The sequence below is a fragment of the Drosophila sechellia genome, chromosome 3R, assembly GCF_004382195.2.
Source record: "Drosophila sechellia strain sech25 chromosome 3R, ASM438219v1, whole genome shotgun sequence".
NCBI classification, from domain to species: domain Eukaryota; kingdom Metazoa; phylum Arthropoda; class Insecta; order Diptera; family Drosophilidae; genus Drosophila; species Drosophila sechellia.
Window position 1 is genome coordinate 12,328,218 of NC_045952.1, and position 15,170 is coordinate 12,343,387.

At 36.6% G+C, this 15,170-nt stretch overlaps 1 protein-coding gene across 15 annotated transcripts in view; it reads right to left on the reverse strand.

Moving 5' to 3' along the window:
• Positions 1 to 248: 248 nt before the first annotated feature.
• LOC6616912 (casein kinase I) overlaps positions 249 to 15,170 on the reverse strand; it is a 29,699-nt gene continuing 14,777 nt past the window's right edge. For 3 of the 15 annotated variants that reach the window (XM_032722674.1, XM_032722675.1, XM_032722676.1), the window contains 12 exons: positions 12,913 to 13,121; positions 9,923 to 10,033; positions 8,592 to 8,758; positions 5,940 to 6,054; positions 5,610 to 5,878; positions 5,369 to 5,539; positions 4,593 to 4,670; positions 4,139 to 4,219; positions 3,797 to 3,862; positions 2,998 to 3,096; positions 1,330 to 1,436; positions 249 to 710 (listed from right to left, as the gene is read on the reverse strand). In XM_032722674.1, the coding sequence (XP_032578565.1) occupies positions 641 to 710; positions 1,330 to 1,436; positions 2,998 to 3,096; positions 3,797 to 3,862; positions 4,139 to 4,219; positions 4,593 to 4,670; positions 5,369 to 5,539; positions 5,610 to 5,878; positions 5,940 to 6,054; positions 8,592 to 8,758; positions 9,923 to 10,033; positions 12,913 to 13,024 (1,446 nt within the window). In that variant the 5' untranslated portion in view covers positions 13,025 to 13,121 and the 3' untranslated portion in view covers positions 249 to 640. Of the gene's footprint in view, positions 711 to 1,329; positions 1,437 to 1,909; positions 2,126 to 2,997; positions 3,097 to 3,796; positions 3,863 to 4,138; positions 4,220 to 4,592; positions 4,671 to 4,749; positions 5,260 to 5,368; positions 5,540 to 5,609; positions 5,879 to 5,939; positions 6,055 to 6,878; positions 7,031 to 8,591; positions 8,759 to 9,922; positions 10,034 to 12,912; positions 13,122 to 13,403; positions 13,469 to 15,170 lie in introns of those variants that run through there. The other 12 variants (XM_032722671.1, XM_032722669.1, XM_032722670.1 and 9 more) reach the window with 12 other exon arrangements.

Genomic DNA, 15,170 nt, shown 5'->3' on the forward strand with positions numbered 1-15,170 from the left:
GCAATAGGGTTCTGAGGGGTATTGATAGTGGTAGTGGTTTTGGGGAGCTTTCTTTCCGATTCCCTTCACAAGACACCGACGGGAGGAGCTGCCCTGGCTGTGAGTGATTCTGGCTTGAGTCGCCGTGTCGATTCTAGTCGTTTTGAATTACGTTTGAATTTTGTTTTCTTTTTTATTTATAATAGCATTAATTAATAATATAATTAATAATTATAATAATTTATATAATAAACGCAAAATTGGTAAATAATAAAAATAATAATAAAATACAATCATTACAATAATTAATCAAAATTGGTTGCATTTTGTTTGTTTTTACTGTTTTTTAGTGTATTTAATGTATACGGGGTTCATTTGTTTTGTTTTGTTGGGTTTCGTTTAATATTTTTTTGTTGCTTTCTGCATTTTGCATCTGGCTTTATATTTATATAAATTACAACGGAAGTGTCGGTGTGTTTGTAGTTGGTGTTGGCGTCAACATCGACGCGGATGGAGGATAACGCAACGTATGCTGCGACGTTGCCTGCTGGATATAATCCTGACTCGGATTATTCAATACGCTATCCCGTGAGTTTGAATGTGAAGTGGCACGCAGCAGGGTGACTGCCTCGCGTTCTGGACTACATTGTACACCGTCTAGTCATTTTTGGCGCGTCGATTTCTTCTTCTTTCGTTTAAAGAAACAACAACATCTGGAATATAAGGAACCACTGGAGACAGTTAACCAAGGGACAGAAACGAGACGGATTCGGATTCGGATACGGATTCATAGAGGGAGACGTAGGCATAGGCAGAGGCAGTGGATTGGTCGGGGGAGAAAGAGAAAGAGAGAACGGAAAACGGAAGTTGCACATTAAAAACGACAAAGCAAAAAATTCTTTAAATATCTTGTGGATCTGTTAATCAATGTATCGATATATTCAGAAAGACCGCTTTCCAAAGCAAACGTATTATTTTTGGTTTGTTGCTGGCATTACATCGTCTAAAACAAATAACACACCCCCAAAAGATATGGTATGCAATTACTTTAATTTACATGTAATACGCAACAACCGTGCCTCTAAAATTCCCCATTCTTTTATATCTGAGTATCTATAAACAAGTTTATTTTGTACAATGTTTTCTCTATACAAAGGTCAATCTGTCCCGCAACACATCTATCTATACCGTGCCTCTAAAATTCCCCATTCTTTTATATCTGAGTATCTATAAACAAGTTTATTTTGTACAATGTTTTCTCTATACAAAGGTCAATCTGTCCCACAACACATCTATCATTAAGCTACATATCGATATACCGATTAATTGACCGCCTGAGTAAACACATACTTTGTTTCATCGACCACTTCGACTTCCGGCTGCTGTGTGATGGGCGTGTTTGAGTGTCCGGCCGTGGGATCGTCCGGATTTAGTTCGCCATTCGTCGAACTCACAACCTGCAAAGGAATGTTAAAGAGAAAAGAAAAGGAATACAATTGTAACATTAATTTCCATTCGTTTTTAACTTTTGTACTAAACATATAGAACGAGTATGTACAATAAGAAGTGATTATACATAATATAACGATTTAAACCGCTTTTTTAAATTACTAATCAAAAAAGAACCAGTTTAAGTACAGTCGATTTAAAAGTATCGATTGGATTGGCAGTACAGACATCACACAGAACAAAACTGTTATACAAACAACGACTTTCTTGGCAGCACTACAAAGCCAAGTAGACTACGAATGAAAAATTTTTATTTTGCACTTTCAATACCTTTAACGGTTTGGAAAGGATTAATAAATATGAAGACCTATATCGGAGATTGCCTGGATTGTCAGGACGTTTGGCAGATCATACATTTAGATGATGAATGGGCACAGCACAAGATCAGAGGACTAGGACAGACAAGTTATATTTCAAATACCTTGGAAAGCCCATTTAAAAGGAAAGTAAACAGGGTTTGTCTTGTCTTATGTCGTTAAAATTTAAAAAGAAGCAGTAGATGTGGTATTTGGGAGAATAGTAGAAGTGTTGGTGGTTCGTTGGTGTCCTATTTCTTAGGGTCGTCTTCGGGATCGCTTTTCTCATAATAAGCATCAAAGGGGCTATCATCATCCGAGCTTGAATCTTCAGGCAATCTCTGTAATAAGTTGTGTTTTGGTTTCGAATTTGATTCGATGCATCAAAAGTGGTCTTTTCGGATCGAAATAAATGCCAATGATTTCACTTTATGAAAAATGAATTTCCTCCAGCCGAATCTATTTATTGTTATAACTCTGCGGATATGTAAAGTGATCCATGCGTCTCTAGAATAGTGTTATGTATTGTGTGGCATGCAGTCAATAACATATACCGCTAAATTGTGTTGGTTAATGCATTGCTAAAACTTGCATTAGTACCGTGCACAAGTAGAGAAAGGCTACGTTTCTTCTTTGTTATTCATGCAGATTTTATAAGGATCCTCTAGCATCAATCTTTTCAATGAAGGAATACTCTAGGTTCAAAAATAAGAGGAAGATCCGAGAAAAACACCCAAGAAGAAACTAACAAAACGTGTTGGAAAAATCAAATCAAACGTAACGGAAGTGAAATAAACTATAGTGGAGAGGAGTAGGAATAACACACGTTGGGAGGAGAGATTATTGTTCAGTACCTTGTTGAGCTAATGTAGAGTAAATCAAGTGAAAACATTAGAATTGAAAAGGCCAAAAATATAACAGTCTGCGATAGATAATGTTTCGTTGTAATAGTTATAGAAAATATATTTAGGCAATTATGTACAGAATCACAGTCGAACAAGAATTCAATAACGTAATGAGGCGAATACAAATGTCTTTTATTTATATGTATGCTATGTCTTGCCAAGGAGCTGAAGTTTGCTAAGTTTAGATTATGTATGCACAAATACAGACTGTAGACTGAGCGGGCGAACGAGCGACATAACAGAAATAAAACGGAAACGGAAGAAAAGAAAAATCTTTTGTACAACACTGGCCGGTTGTCGCAACTTACCTGTACTGAACCATGCCGATCGGCCGGCGTTAGATTGCCCAGTGTTGCCCCCGGCTTTGGCACATCAGGCCACGCAGCAACACCTCCTTTGGCATTTGTCTGTGGTTGGGTTATGGTGGTGGTGGTTGAAGTGGTGGTGAAGGATTTGGACAGTTGGTTTTGAATATTTTTGTTCGGTACAGTTCAGTTCGGTTTGCGATCAGGCAATTGGTGGAAACGGATTTATGCAATTTGTTCAATAATTAATTTCAAGTTCAAAAAAAGTTGTATTTCTGTACAACATAGAGACAGACAGCTCTTATATTATATGCTATTTATAATTTAGGGATTGAGAGTGAGTCTAAGTAAAACTAAAGCAAGTCAAGAATGTGCTACAATAAAACCATAAAAAAATGTAGTCCATACAACAATCAAAGGCGAATTTAATTATAGTAAACAAGGGTTAAGTTAATAGCAAAGATTTAAGCAAATTATAATAAAAATAATTTACAAACACCGTTCACCGATCGATTGAAGCATTTCTGTGCATTTTTAAAACTAGGTTAGTCGAGCATCTCTACCATCAGCTTTTCAATATTCTATATATTTCAAGCAGATATTTTAAGGCTTTCCTTTTTCAACATCCTAGCCTAGTATTCGCATTTTTCTCACTAAGAAAATGAGAATTAAACCCAAAGCATTTATAAACCTAGCAATGTAATCTACAACCAGGCGTATATGTATGCTTAAAAGGAGTAGAAGAGCACTTTATTTCACACTAACCATTACAGAGATAATTTTCAAGTCTACAACGTCTAACCTGGAGTATTATATATTCTTCATTCTCATCATCAACTTCGTCATCAAAATCAAAATAAGAAACATCCTAAGTTTTATATCAAATGTGTGTTGGGAAGAAAAGTAGGATCAAAACAAAAGCGTTGAGCATAAGTATAGAAAGAAGAGCAGTGAATAACGAATGTTAGAAGTAAAGAACTGAGTAACCAAAGTGAAAAAAGTTTGTTAAAGCTAGTATAATCAAGGATAACTGTTTATATCTTATAAACATATAAAATAATCAATTTAAATTTTGTCTGTGATCGAGAGCACAAATTTGATTCCTTTTCGGACTACTTTAGAAAAATGTTACTATATACATTACCTTAGCCGTAACATTATGACGATCTTTATTTGGTGAAATGATGACTTCATGGCCAGTTTGCAGAGATCCGACGGGTGTTGACTGTATTATGTCAGTGATGTGAATGCATGTATTAAATTTAACATGTTTATATATAGATGATTCAGTAGGTTTTATTAACACACAGAGTTAGACGCACATGAAACGGTGGTGACAACCGAAAAAGAGAAGAGATCAAGGAGAGAAGAAAAGTGCTGTTATAAATGGCTTCACTTGGTTCCTTAAGTTTGTGTCATTAATTGTTTGTACTTAACATACGATAGCTTAACCACCTAAAGCAACGAGCTTACACACTGACACAACAAGCTTTGTCCTGCACTGAAAGTGATCATCGAGCGTCATACGTAACTATGCAGTACTGATTTAGCTATAGAATTCAACGATATATCTTGCCATTTGGGTTTCTTTTTTGTACCTTGTCAGACTTATTTTTGGCCAAATGCGATGGCGGTGCATTCTTTATGACTTTCATTTGGTCCAGCTGTTCCTTGGTCTTAAAATCGAAACAGGAAAGGGCTTTAATATCAATACCGCTAAATTTTGGGGAAACACTTTTAAATATTAAAACAGCATTTTTCGGAGTTGATTATGTGTCTTTACTGTTTATATTGCGCTTTAATTTAAGATTCTATCTTGAATGTGGGTAAAGGCACTTTATAAAAATATATATTTCATTCAATTCGGTGAAGGCGGTAAAGATAACACATGTCGTTGGGAACAGGAATCAAACTAAGAACAAACTGAGCCCAATCTTCTTTGCAGCAGCGGCGGGTGGCGGAAAACTGATAGCGCGACAGCAAGGATCCTGCCATGTTAGTAGTTTGTTACATTGACGTCATACAAACCGATAATTCCATGCGGCTTTCATTCATTTTTGGGTGAATTAAAATCATTCTTAGTGGGTTTGAAGGGCAATGGCGGCGGTTGGCTCAGTCAATCGATTTTTGATATCATGCTTGATACTTCCATCATTAGAAATGATTGTTCAGTTACATGACTATTAACTTAAAATATTTTGAGATTTCGAGACGTTATGGATATCAATTTATATATTTCTAAGTGCTTGCAATTCACTATGTCTCCTATGAATTAGATTAGGGGTCACGTTTTAGAATTCGGTGGAATGTTTTTTAAGAGTCTTAATGTTTAAGAACGTGTAATTTAAATGGGGTAGACGAATATATAGCTCACCATTGTCTTCCCTGTCCAGTCGAACTCGCCCTCGTCGGTGTAACCCTTACGATCGAATAAGTCTTGAAACAGTCTTCGCAGAAAATCATAGTCGGGAGTTTCGAAAAAATCTAACCGCCGTACATAACGCAAATATGTCGCAAACTCTTCCGGATGTCCATCACAAAGCACCTGCGTGTTGGAAATAAGACGTTAGTTCGAGGTTTATTGAGATTAGAGGAATTTTTGGGATATATTTCACCTCGATGGGCGTTGCTCGTTTCGTATCACCGATTTTTTGATATCTCTCCTTGAGTGTATCAGCCTTTAGGCCTTGCCACGGCAGTGAACCCCTTAAGAAATACATAAACATATGTCCCAATGCCTCCAGATCATCGCGTCTCGACTGCTCACGCCCCATGTGCGTGTTGATTGACATATAACGTGCTGTTCCAGTTAGGGATTTATGCTCCCGATATGGTATATGCCTATTTGTATCTAAATCAATGTATTCTTTGGCCAAACCGAAATCTGTTGATGATATTATGTTTAAATTTGCAGTACACGTTTAAAATTTCATCTAAGATCTTACCAATTATATGTATAATTTTTTCACGTTTTGTTGACGTTCTGCCAATGAGAAAGTTCTCTGGTTTCACATCCCTATATATTAAGTGCCGACTATGAACATATTCGATCCGGTGGAGCTATATTTTTATATGTGGACGGGTTTTTTGGGAAAATATTGAAAGAAAAATTAGTTAATTGTGCAAATTTTAAAAAGAGCATTATATAGGCATTTTTGCTTATGAAATGCTCTTTTTAGCTTTTAATTTATAAAATAAAATTCTATTTGAACATTTTTCTGTAGTGTCTCAACTAGCTGTTTATGTTTTTCACTGTAAATTTGTTCGGATTTTATTATTAATTGCTGTTAAATCATAAATATAAAAAACTCAGAAATATCTATATTGAGCTACAAATTGATGTGTGCATGCAAATTTATTTTAATTACAATGAACGTTTGTTTTCTTCCTGTTTAGCTAATTTTTGTTATTTTAAAATATAAGATTATTTTCGGTAAGGAAGTATTTTTTTAGTGAATAATGCCTCGTAATGAATGCAAAAGTTACAAATAAAACCTCAACCAGGCAGCTATGATTTTGACAGAAAGAGTGAGTCGGAGAGAGTCAAAATAGGGAGGCAGCGACCTATTGGTTTCTTGTTAGTAATGAACATTAAATAAATAGTAAATAAAAAGAGTTAAAACTATAAGCTAGTAACCAAGCAACTCTAATAAAAACGCATATACACACCCCAACCCACACACACGCAAAACAAACAAAAGGTGTTTCGATCTTGATCTTAGCACTAGTGTTGGTTAATTTGGACCTCGGCTACCAGTGTTGTAAATGTGATTATGTGCAGAATTATGCGCGTGCTTAAGGAAAACTTTGCGATTGCAATATCTGTTGTTTTATGCTTCGTTGTTTAACTTTGTTTTGGTGGATTTTTTTGTGGTAGTACTTACTAATTGTATAGCTATCAGAAGTACGCTCTTCAAAGTGAAACGTCTGCCGCAAATATCGAATAAATCTTCAAGTGATGGACCAAGCAACTCCATAACAAGAGCATTGTATTTGCCGCAGGGGCCGAAGTAATATACTTCTGGTACACCCTCTGCTATCGATTGATCGATCGATTAATTGATTGATTGGTCGATTTTATTGTTGATTGTTCGGTTGGGTCGACATAGAATTTTGTTTGGAGGAAGCGAGCGAGTGTTATTATTTATACGAGTGTTGGACAACGCACAAAAGATTTTTGGTTGATCGATTTGTTGTTTGTTGTTGTTTTTGTTGTATTTTTGCAAACAATTCGTGAGCAAGAGATAAAAAGAGAGATGGGAGAGAGAAGAAAAAAAGATGAGAGATACAAACTTGGTTTTTTTTTTTTTTTAAATAACAAGTCCTTGTTCTTTAAAGCTGCATTTCAATTGATATGACGGTTCGGGCACAAAAGAAGGAAAGAAACAGAGTGGGAAAGTGATGTGTAGAGAGCGATGGATTTGGCTCTTGTTCTGGAGGTTAGTGTAGCGCGTCTTACGATATTACCACCTTTCATTTGACAAAAATCGAGCGAATGTATAAATACTTATTCGGGCAACTGTGCTAAACACAACAAGAACAACAAAAATAGAGATTCTCGAAGCATATACACAAGGAAATGACTGCCGGAAGACCAACCTGGAGACGGGAACTCACCTACCAACTCATCCTCCTCCTCCGAACTTCATTTGACCTAACCAGTAGAAACGTCAACTCGGATATAACAGAGTTTTGTGTGTGCTTACGAATAATCTTAAAACTAAAATAGTTTCCATGGCGGTGTGTGTGGTGTGTATAACAGGTTTGGTATTCTCTGAATTCTGATAAACAGTTCGATAGATCTTTTTGCAACTGTGTTAGTAGTTTTGGTTAAATTATATACATTGCACTTTTATGTCAAAGAGAAAAGAGAGACTACAAAAGTCAGTTTTGATAAATGATAAATTAAAAAAAGTTAAGTGTTAACAAGTTCGACAATGAAATTGTTATACTAATGACTTAATTTCAGTTGTTTTTAACTTGAAAACACTATGGAATAAAGGATTCCACTTGGGTTTATGTACAATTAGGTGTTTGATTAAATAATTAATTTTTAAACGACGCATTACATGCTTTAAAGGGATTGCTTTTTAGTGTTATAAGTTCATTGCAGATCCGTTAAACGATATTGAAAGTTGCAACATAAAAGTATTATTACCTTTACTACAGTTTCAACATATCTACAGTAAACTAAAAAGTTGACTAACGTTCATTGCATAGACTCTAAAACGTACTAAATCAAGAAAACAAAAATAAAACCTATATATTAGCCGTTGAGACACTTTTGATTCAAAATTAAAAAAAAAAATTGGTTCATGGACGAGATGCTGGCGGATTTCACAAGATATGACTGTTATACAGGACACTTCAAAATGTAATAGTTAATTTAAATTCCTGGCAATAAGATTTATAAGAGAGGCAGAAACGTAAACTGCCGTTCTTTGTAAAAATCTAGCATTTTACAACTTCCCTGGAATAGCAAATTTTTTTCCCCACGCAATATTATTATTATTTTTTTAATCAAGTGAAACCCGCTTTACTTTCGTCTACAACACCTTTTTGGTGATCTTTCCGTTCGTGGTGGATGCCACACTTACAAGTTGTTTCGCTATCATCAATACAGTCTTAAGTGAAAATTTACGGGCGCAAATATTGAAGAGATCTTCTAATGATAATCCCAATAACTCTAAAACCATGGCATTGTAACGGCCACCGCAAGTGCCCAAATGATAAATGCGTGGTATGCCATCTGGGGCGTTATCGGCTGCATTTCGATATTGATTCCGATGTAGCATTTATTTGTATTTTGTTCAGGATCAGACAAAATCCCATTCCAATTCCGATTTGGGGTCCAATTTAGTGGTGGGGATGGTGGTGAGGGGTTGGTTCATAGCATTATATTATAGCAACATAGCATCACAATGTATTATGCAACAGTTGATTGTTGTTGGTTGGTTGAAGGTTGGTTCAATTCAGTTCATAATCGAGTTGGTTGTAATGTTGTGGTAGATTGCAGCAGACACGTGGAGAAATATATAGATAGATAGAGAGCAGCGCATGATGATTCGGATTCGGGTTTAAATTTTAATTTAGCGGTGTTTTTGTTCAATAATTCATAGTAAACATTTGGGGTATTCGGTGTTGTAGTAGTTGATGAATAATGGAGTAACAGAGAGCAAGATATTTAAATAAACAACAAATAAGATTAAGCAACAGAAAACAGAGGAATTTAGAACAAAAAAAAAATTAATGCAAGTTGGGCAATAGTTGAGAAATCTATATATATATATATATATATATATATTAATATAATATAATATATATTAATACATATATATGTATAGAGATTTAATTGATTTTCGAGCTGTTTTACATTGGCGGTAATAATAGTAGTTGGAGTTGTAGCCTGAGCTGTTTTACTACTGAAGTACAATAGACAAGGGACGTGGTGTTTTTACAGTTCTTGTTTTAAATAATTTTTTAATTTTTCACTTCACGCACCGACCGACCTCCGAAAATATGCTTGAGAAAATCTATTCATGTTTTTCTTTTCGTCGTATTCTTTCATCGCAGTGCGTTTACCACTAGCGAGGTACCAGAAGTGTTTTACAAAAATTATAAATATATTCGTTTACATATGAATCTAATAAAATGGTGGTAACGGTGCAAAACTTTACTTTCAGTAATTAGTTTGTTAGTAAAATATACGGGGAGGGAAGGGGAGTAATAAAATGTGACTAGGAAAATAGAGACCGGCTTCGATAATCATGTACAAATCGTACGTCTTCAGAGCAATTGGAATTTTATTCCCTATAGAGGTCGTTGGACATTTGTTGTTAGTTTATTATTTTGTGTTAAGTGGGACGACAGCTTTGGAAGAAGTTATGGATCGTAGAACAGACGAGTTGTAAAGCGATAGATTACATACCATGTGATCCTAAAAGTTTATAAAACCTATACTCTAAGTGTAGTTGCGGAGCCTTTGACTTCATAGGCTCCATTTTTATTGCTACATGTTCATTGTTGTAAAGGTTTTTGCCTGAAATAAAAGAAAAATTGCCATTAATTATATGTTTCTAAAGTAAGTTAAATAAATAAAACAACATTAATTTCAAATCTTCAACTCCAACACAAATGCCAAATAAGAAAAGAGACTTGTACGCACATGTGGCTTTACATGCCTAAGACTATCGCCAAGCACATGCATTCAACGCGTTTACCTGCCCCACCGTTATCAGTAGTGCCACGCCCATTACGCCCTCCGACACCACCACCAAAGCAACACATTCGCCGACCTAGCCAAATGGGGGAAAAATAATAGTAAGAAATACATGAAATATTTTACAGCAGTCCCCTTGTTCTCAACCCGAACTTCAATACTCAGAGGATTTATTTTAAAACTATTGGTCGTCGTTTTGTACTTTATTAAATTGTTACTATTAAAAAATAATGTTGTATTTTCTGGCTAAGAACCTTTCCAAAATATACGAATTGTAATGTGAAATTAAAACAAATCGTCCGGAAGCGAATTTGAGAACAAGAATTCGAGAATTGCATTTTAGATACCACGACATGACGGAGCCTCAGACAGAAGCTGAGAGAAAATGTCAACAACGAACAGTGCGCTCATGTGCGAAATTATGTCATGAGAAAGTCGGTGAGAGAGCCCGCCAAGAATGTGTGGGTGGCTTGGGTTTGGCTTTTATGAGTTCGCTGGGTGAGTGGATGGGTGGGACAGACGTTGCTTATCAACAGACACAACATTGAAACGCTGATGATAGAGTAAGTCGTCGCACACACATACGCATATACACATAGATACAACAAAATCGGCGATAGGAAGCCGCATGATTTCGATTACATGCTAGAAAGTACCGCCAGCAATGCCTTTTATCCATCCATCCGCCCGCCTGGCCCCCTAGAAATGTTTTGTTTGCTGAATTCTTAGAACCCTCACTAAAAACATGCGAGCAAAGAGTCAAAAATGCAAAATTAACAATTTGTTGGTCTGGAATTTTTTGTCTACGCAGACAAAAAAAAGGTTTCTGGTCGATCGAAAACAATGTTAAATTTCTTTTGAAAGTGTGCACAGCAGATGTCAAACTTTAAATTTCAGAAGTCTCCTTTATAGAGGATATTGTAAATTACATTAAATAAGTGAGGACTATTGAAAGTCGTGATCATTGGATACAAGTGTGTACCCAAAAATCAAAAATTTCTAGACCCAAGCTCAATGTATACGAGTATCATCCACAAATACCGTGACCTAACGCAATATAAAATATTTATCATTGTAAAACTGCAAAAAATGGAAAATAAACTTCCAGAGATTCGTTGAAATAAACAATAAAATAGCTCACAGAAGCTAAAACAATGAGAGAGAAACAATTTATATAAAGGGCGTGCTACGCTAAACAAAAATAAAGCGAAAGTTCCCAAATTAAATGAGAAACGCCCACGCAAGGCGTTTATATGCGCCAATGAGCCAAGAAAATGGGCGGAAAAGTATTTAGGTTGGTCAACGTTCTGGTTTCCCAAATGCTTTTACATTCATACTTATTCTTTGGGTTTGAAATGGGTAAATAACAAAAGAAACAGGCCTCCTAAAAATCAAAACAAAATTATGTCATTGGGACCGCAGATTGCAAGAAAATGCCCAAAATGTAAATTCCCTTTTATTTAAACGTCAGCACTTAACTAATTTAACAACAAAAGAAATTAGACAAGCAAACACACACTTTGCGAAGGGTATTTATAGACCACAAATAATAAAAATGATATCATAAGCGAAACGAAATTGGCTGTGCAACGTCATAGAAACGTATTTAATTTTAATTGAACATAAGCAACCAGTACATTTCAAACTGTGCGATTATCATAATTTGAATAGGCAATTAAACCAGCCAATTAAACACAGCTTTTAAGTGATTATTTTTGCTTTTTGTCACCGCTTCGGCCTAATGAGTCAACCCCACAACAACAACCCCACAAAACAAATGCAACAAAAAGTCTCGAGATGCTGAGGTGGAAACAAAGAAAGAGCATGTGGCTCAGACCGTCGGAAAGAGAAAGAATGAATGGCTAAGAAAGAGACAGTCTGATAAGTCTGAGAAGGAGACCTCGTGATAATTACAGTTTGAGCGGCATAGCCCACTACAACCGACTAAGAATTAGCTAGACTTTATAGTACTACCTGTTGGCAATGTGACAACAAATGCACAAAAGGAAGTGGAAGGCCCCAAAAAAATAAACAACGGCCGAAGGGGCGGGGCCGGTTTGAAACAACTTTATAAAAGCGCATTTAGCAAACAAAGCCAAAATGACGACAACGACGACGATGCCAAGAAAACAGATGGCGGAATGGAATGGCGTTTTGTGTTGTATTGTGCACTCTTCGCCGACAGTGAAAAGGAGCGGGGAACCACTGTTCCCATTGTGGTTAACAGACCTGGAAAGGAATGCCCGTCGAAAGGAAGTGGCCAACGAAAAAAAGGTGCAAGAAAAATAAAACACCGAAGGTCCCAAACGCGACATTATTTGCATGCCAACAGGCAAAAATTCGGGGAGAGAATGGGTCAATGGGGTGGCGGACGGTACGCAGCTTGGGGCTTTGAATCTTAAAAAAAAATTCGAATTATTTAAGCGGAAGTCTTTTCTCAAACGTAATGTGTTTTGGATCCTCTGGAATTTAAAATGATTTTTCAATACTCGGCGCTTGCAAACTTTGCAATGATAGCTGAAGAAACGTGAAATACAATCAGCATAACATTTTTTAAACGATTTTTTTTTATTATAAATCGTCAATATCATATGCCCAATATCATGTGCCCAGAAAACCATTTGAAAACGTTTATACAAGTGTTATCATAATAAACTAATGATTGATTATTAGTGAATGTGTAATTTATTTAGACTTACCTAAACGCAATTCGCCAAAATTACCACAGCCAATTTTTTTACCGACACGAAAATTTGGTCCGACCATAAGTACACCGGTCGTGGTGCTTACAGATTGGCGGGTGGAATACATGTTATTGCTTGAGCTTTTACCACCGGCTAGGGCTGTGGTGGCATTTGCCACATTACCAGCGGATGGACCGGCAGTTGTCGTTTGTGGGCCACCGCCACTGCAAGGAAACAGAACGGAAATCGATTAGTAACAAGTTGATTTGCAATAAAAATAAACATTTTACAGCGATGCAGACGCAGCGCAACAGCCACCTGATGTTGGCTTTAAGGGTCTTTAGCAGCATATGCTTAAAGTCGGGCACAATTTAAGTCCTAGTGTGCCCAACACTAAATGTCAAGATACTTAAATGCAAAAACGACGAGAAATTCGTTCTTAATTCGCTATATTCTTTGGTACAGTAAGCTAAATGATTGTTAAGAGCTACGATATTAATACGTACTTTTCCGCCTTGATGTTTGTTTTTTGTATGTATATATATTTGCGCAACATTTAATTTTGAACGACCAAAAAGCCCCGGGTAGATAGGATCTAAACTATTGACACACGGAAATCAAGGTAGTAAAGTTCAAAAACCTGCCCGACCGAAACAGATATTGTGTTATTGTTATAGGTGGGCGTTACTATCGACTCATAAATAAGTTTTTATTATTGTCCCAGTAAGAAAAAAAGAACCCAGGACAATGACACAGAAACTTTTTGCATTTTCAAGTGGCCCTGCACAGCGAAGAAAAATCGTTTCGAATCGAGTTGTGTAGGCCAGATGAGTTTCTGTTTACCTAAACGCTTGCAAGAGGGAATAGAGACCTAGCTGCTGGTTATGGCCACATGTCCAGAGAGCTCGCTCAGGCGTAACCATTCATGGGCAGAGCAGGGCAGTTGGGGGCAGAGAATTCGAATCGACTCCAGTCGAGTCGAGTGGATTGTAGTGGAGTGACTCATGGCCACCAGACAAGGGAAATATGTTTGATTAAGACAAAAGGTTTTGCTTTGTTGCAGCTCGGGTGGGTGTGGCCCCTGTAAGATCTCATATTTTCCCATGCTTTTCATTGTTGCCAAATTTAGTTCAATGTCGTCGGTTTAATCGGTACTTCAACTAGGCAGCAGTTGCTTAATTAAGTTAAGGGTAACACGTGGGCTTCTGTAATTGCGAGTCACGTTTACCAAAGATAATGTAAACCAAATGAGTCACCCGAGAATGGAGACAATGTGACAAATATGACGGACACAATCAAAAGCAAATATAATATAAACAAAAAAAAAATAAGGTGCTTCTTCATGCATTGGCGAATTTTTGAAAGTTGGGCAGGGTATTTCCCATATTATAAAACTTTATTTGCTCAAAATACATAGTTACGAAAATTTAAAAAACTCAAATTACTAATCGCGCCACTGGATCAGCAAAGTAAATAGAAGACTCTTTTAATTTCAAGTTACAACATCTGATTGGCCGGCATTTAAGTTAATAACGCTGATCACATACAATACCGAATAGCACACGGCCGTATTAAATTGGTTAACTGGTGGAAAGGAAAGCCTGAATCTTGGTTACCGTTCCGCCCAAGACGATTAACAGGAAATAATTAGGTATTCCCACTCGTTTTGCGGTCGGGTTCACTCTCCTCTCCATTACCCTTTGCCTTAATTTCTACATTCATCTAATATCAGTCTGCCCGCCCGTCTGTCTTCGATTGCTTGCCAGCTGCGAACGGGAGTCGGAAAATGTTATCTACCCACTAGTTTTTTTTCGCCAACGACAAACGAGAAAGCAAAACAACATACACACAACCGATAGTTGTACCGTTAGCCGGGACTGTAAAAAAAAATCACAAAGACTAAAAACCGCCGATAACAATTAAAGAGTATATTGCTGTGGGCAAAAGCAAAGACGACGAAATGATTCAGAAACAAGTTCGAGTTCGAGTTCTACTCCGATTACAAGTTCCTTCGGTATCCCCCAACATCACCTCATCTCTAGATAACAGAACCACTTGCCTATGTTAAATGCACACCACGAAAATCGTCCACCAAACGGTTGTTTCACTTGGTCAAGTTAAAGAAAAGAAACTTTAATAAATCGACGAGAAGAATGCTTATGCTGATCAAGATTTTAATTATAAACATCCAGTAGTTCTCTTCATGATACATTTTCCTTGTAAAATGAAAACAAAACGTATCTCTTCCATCAATAGCTAATTGGTCTGGTATT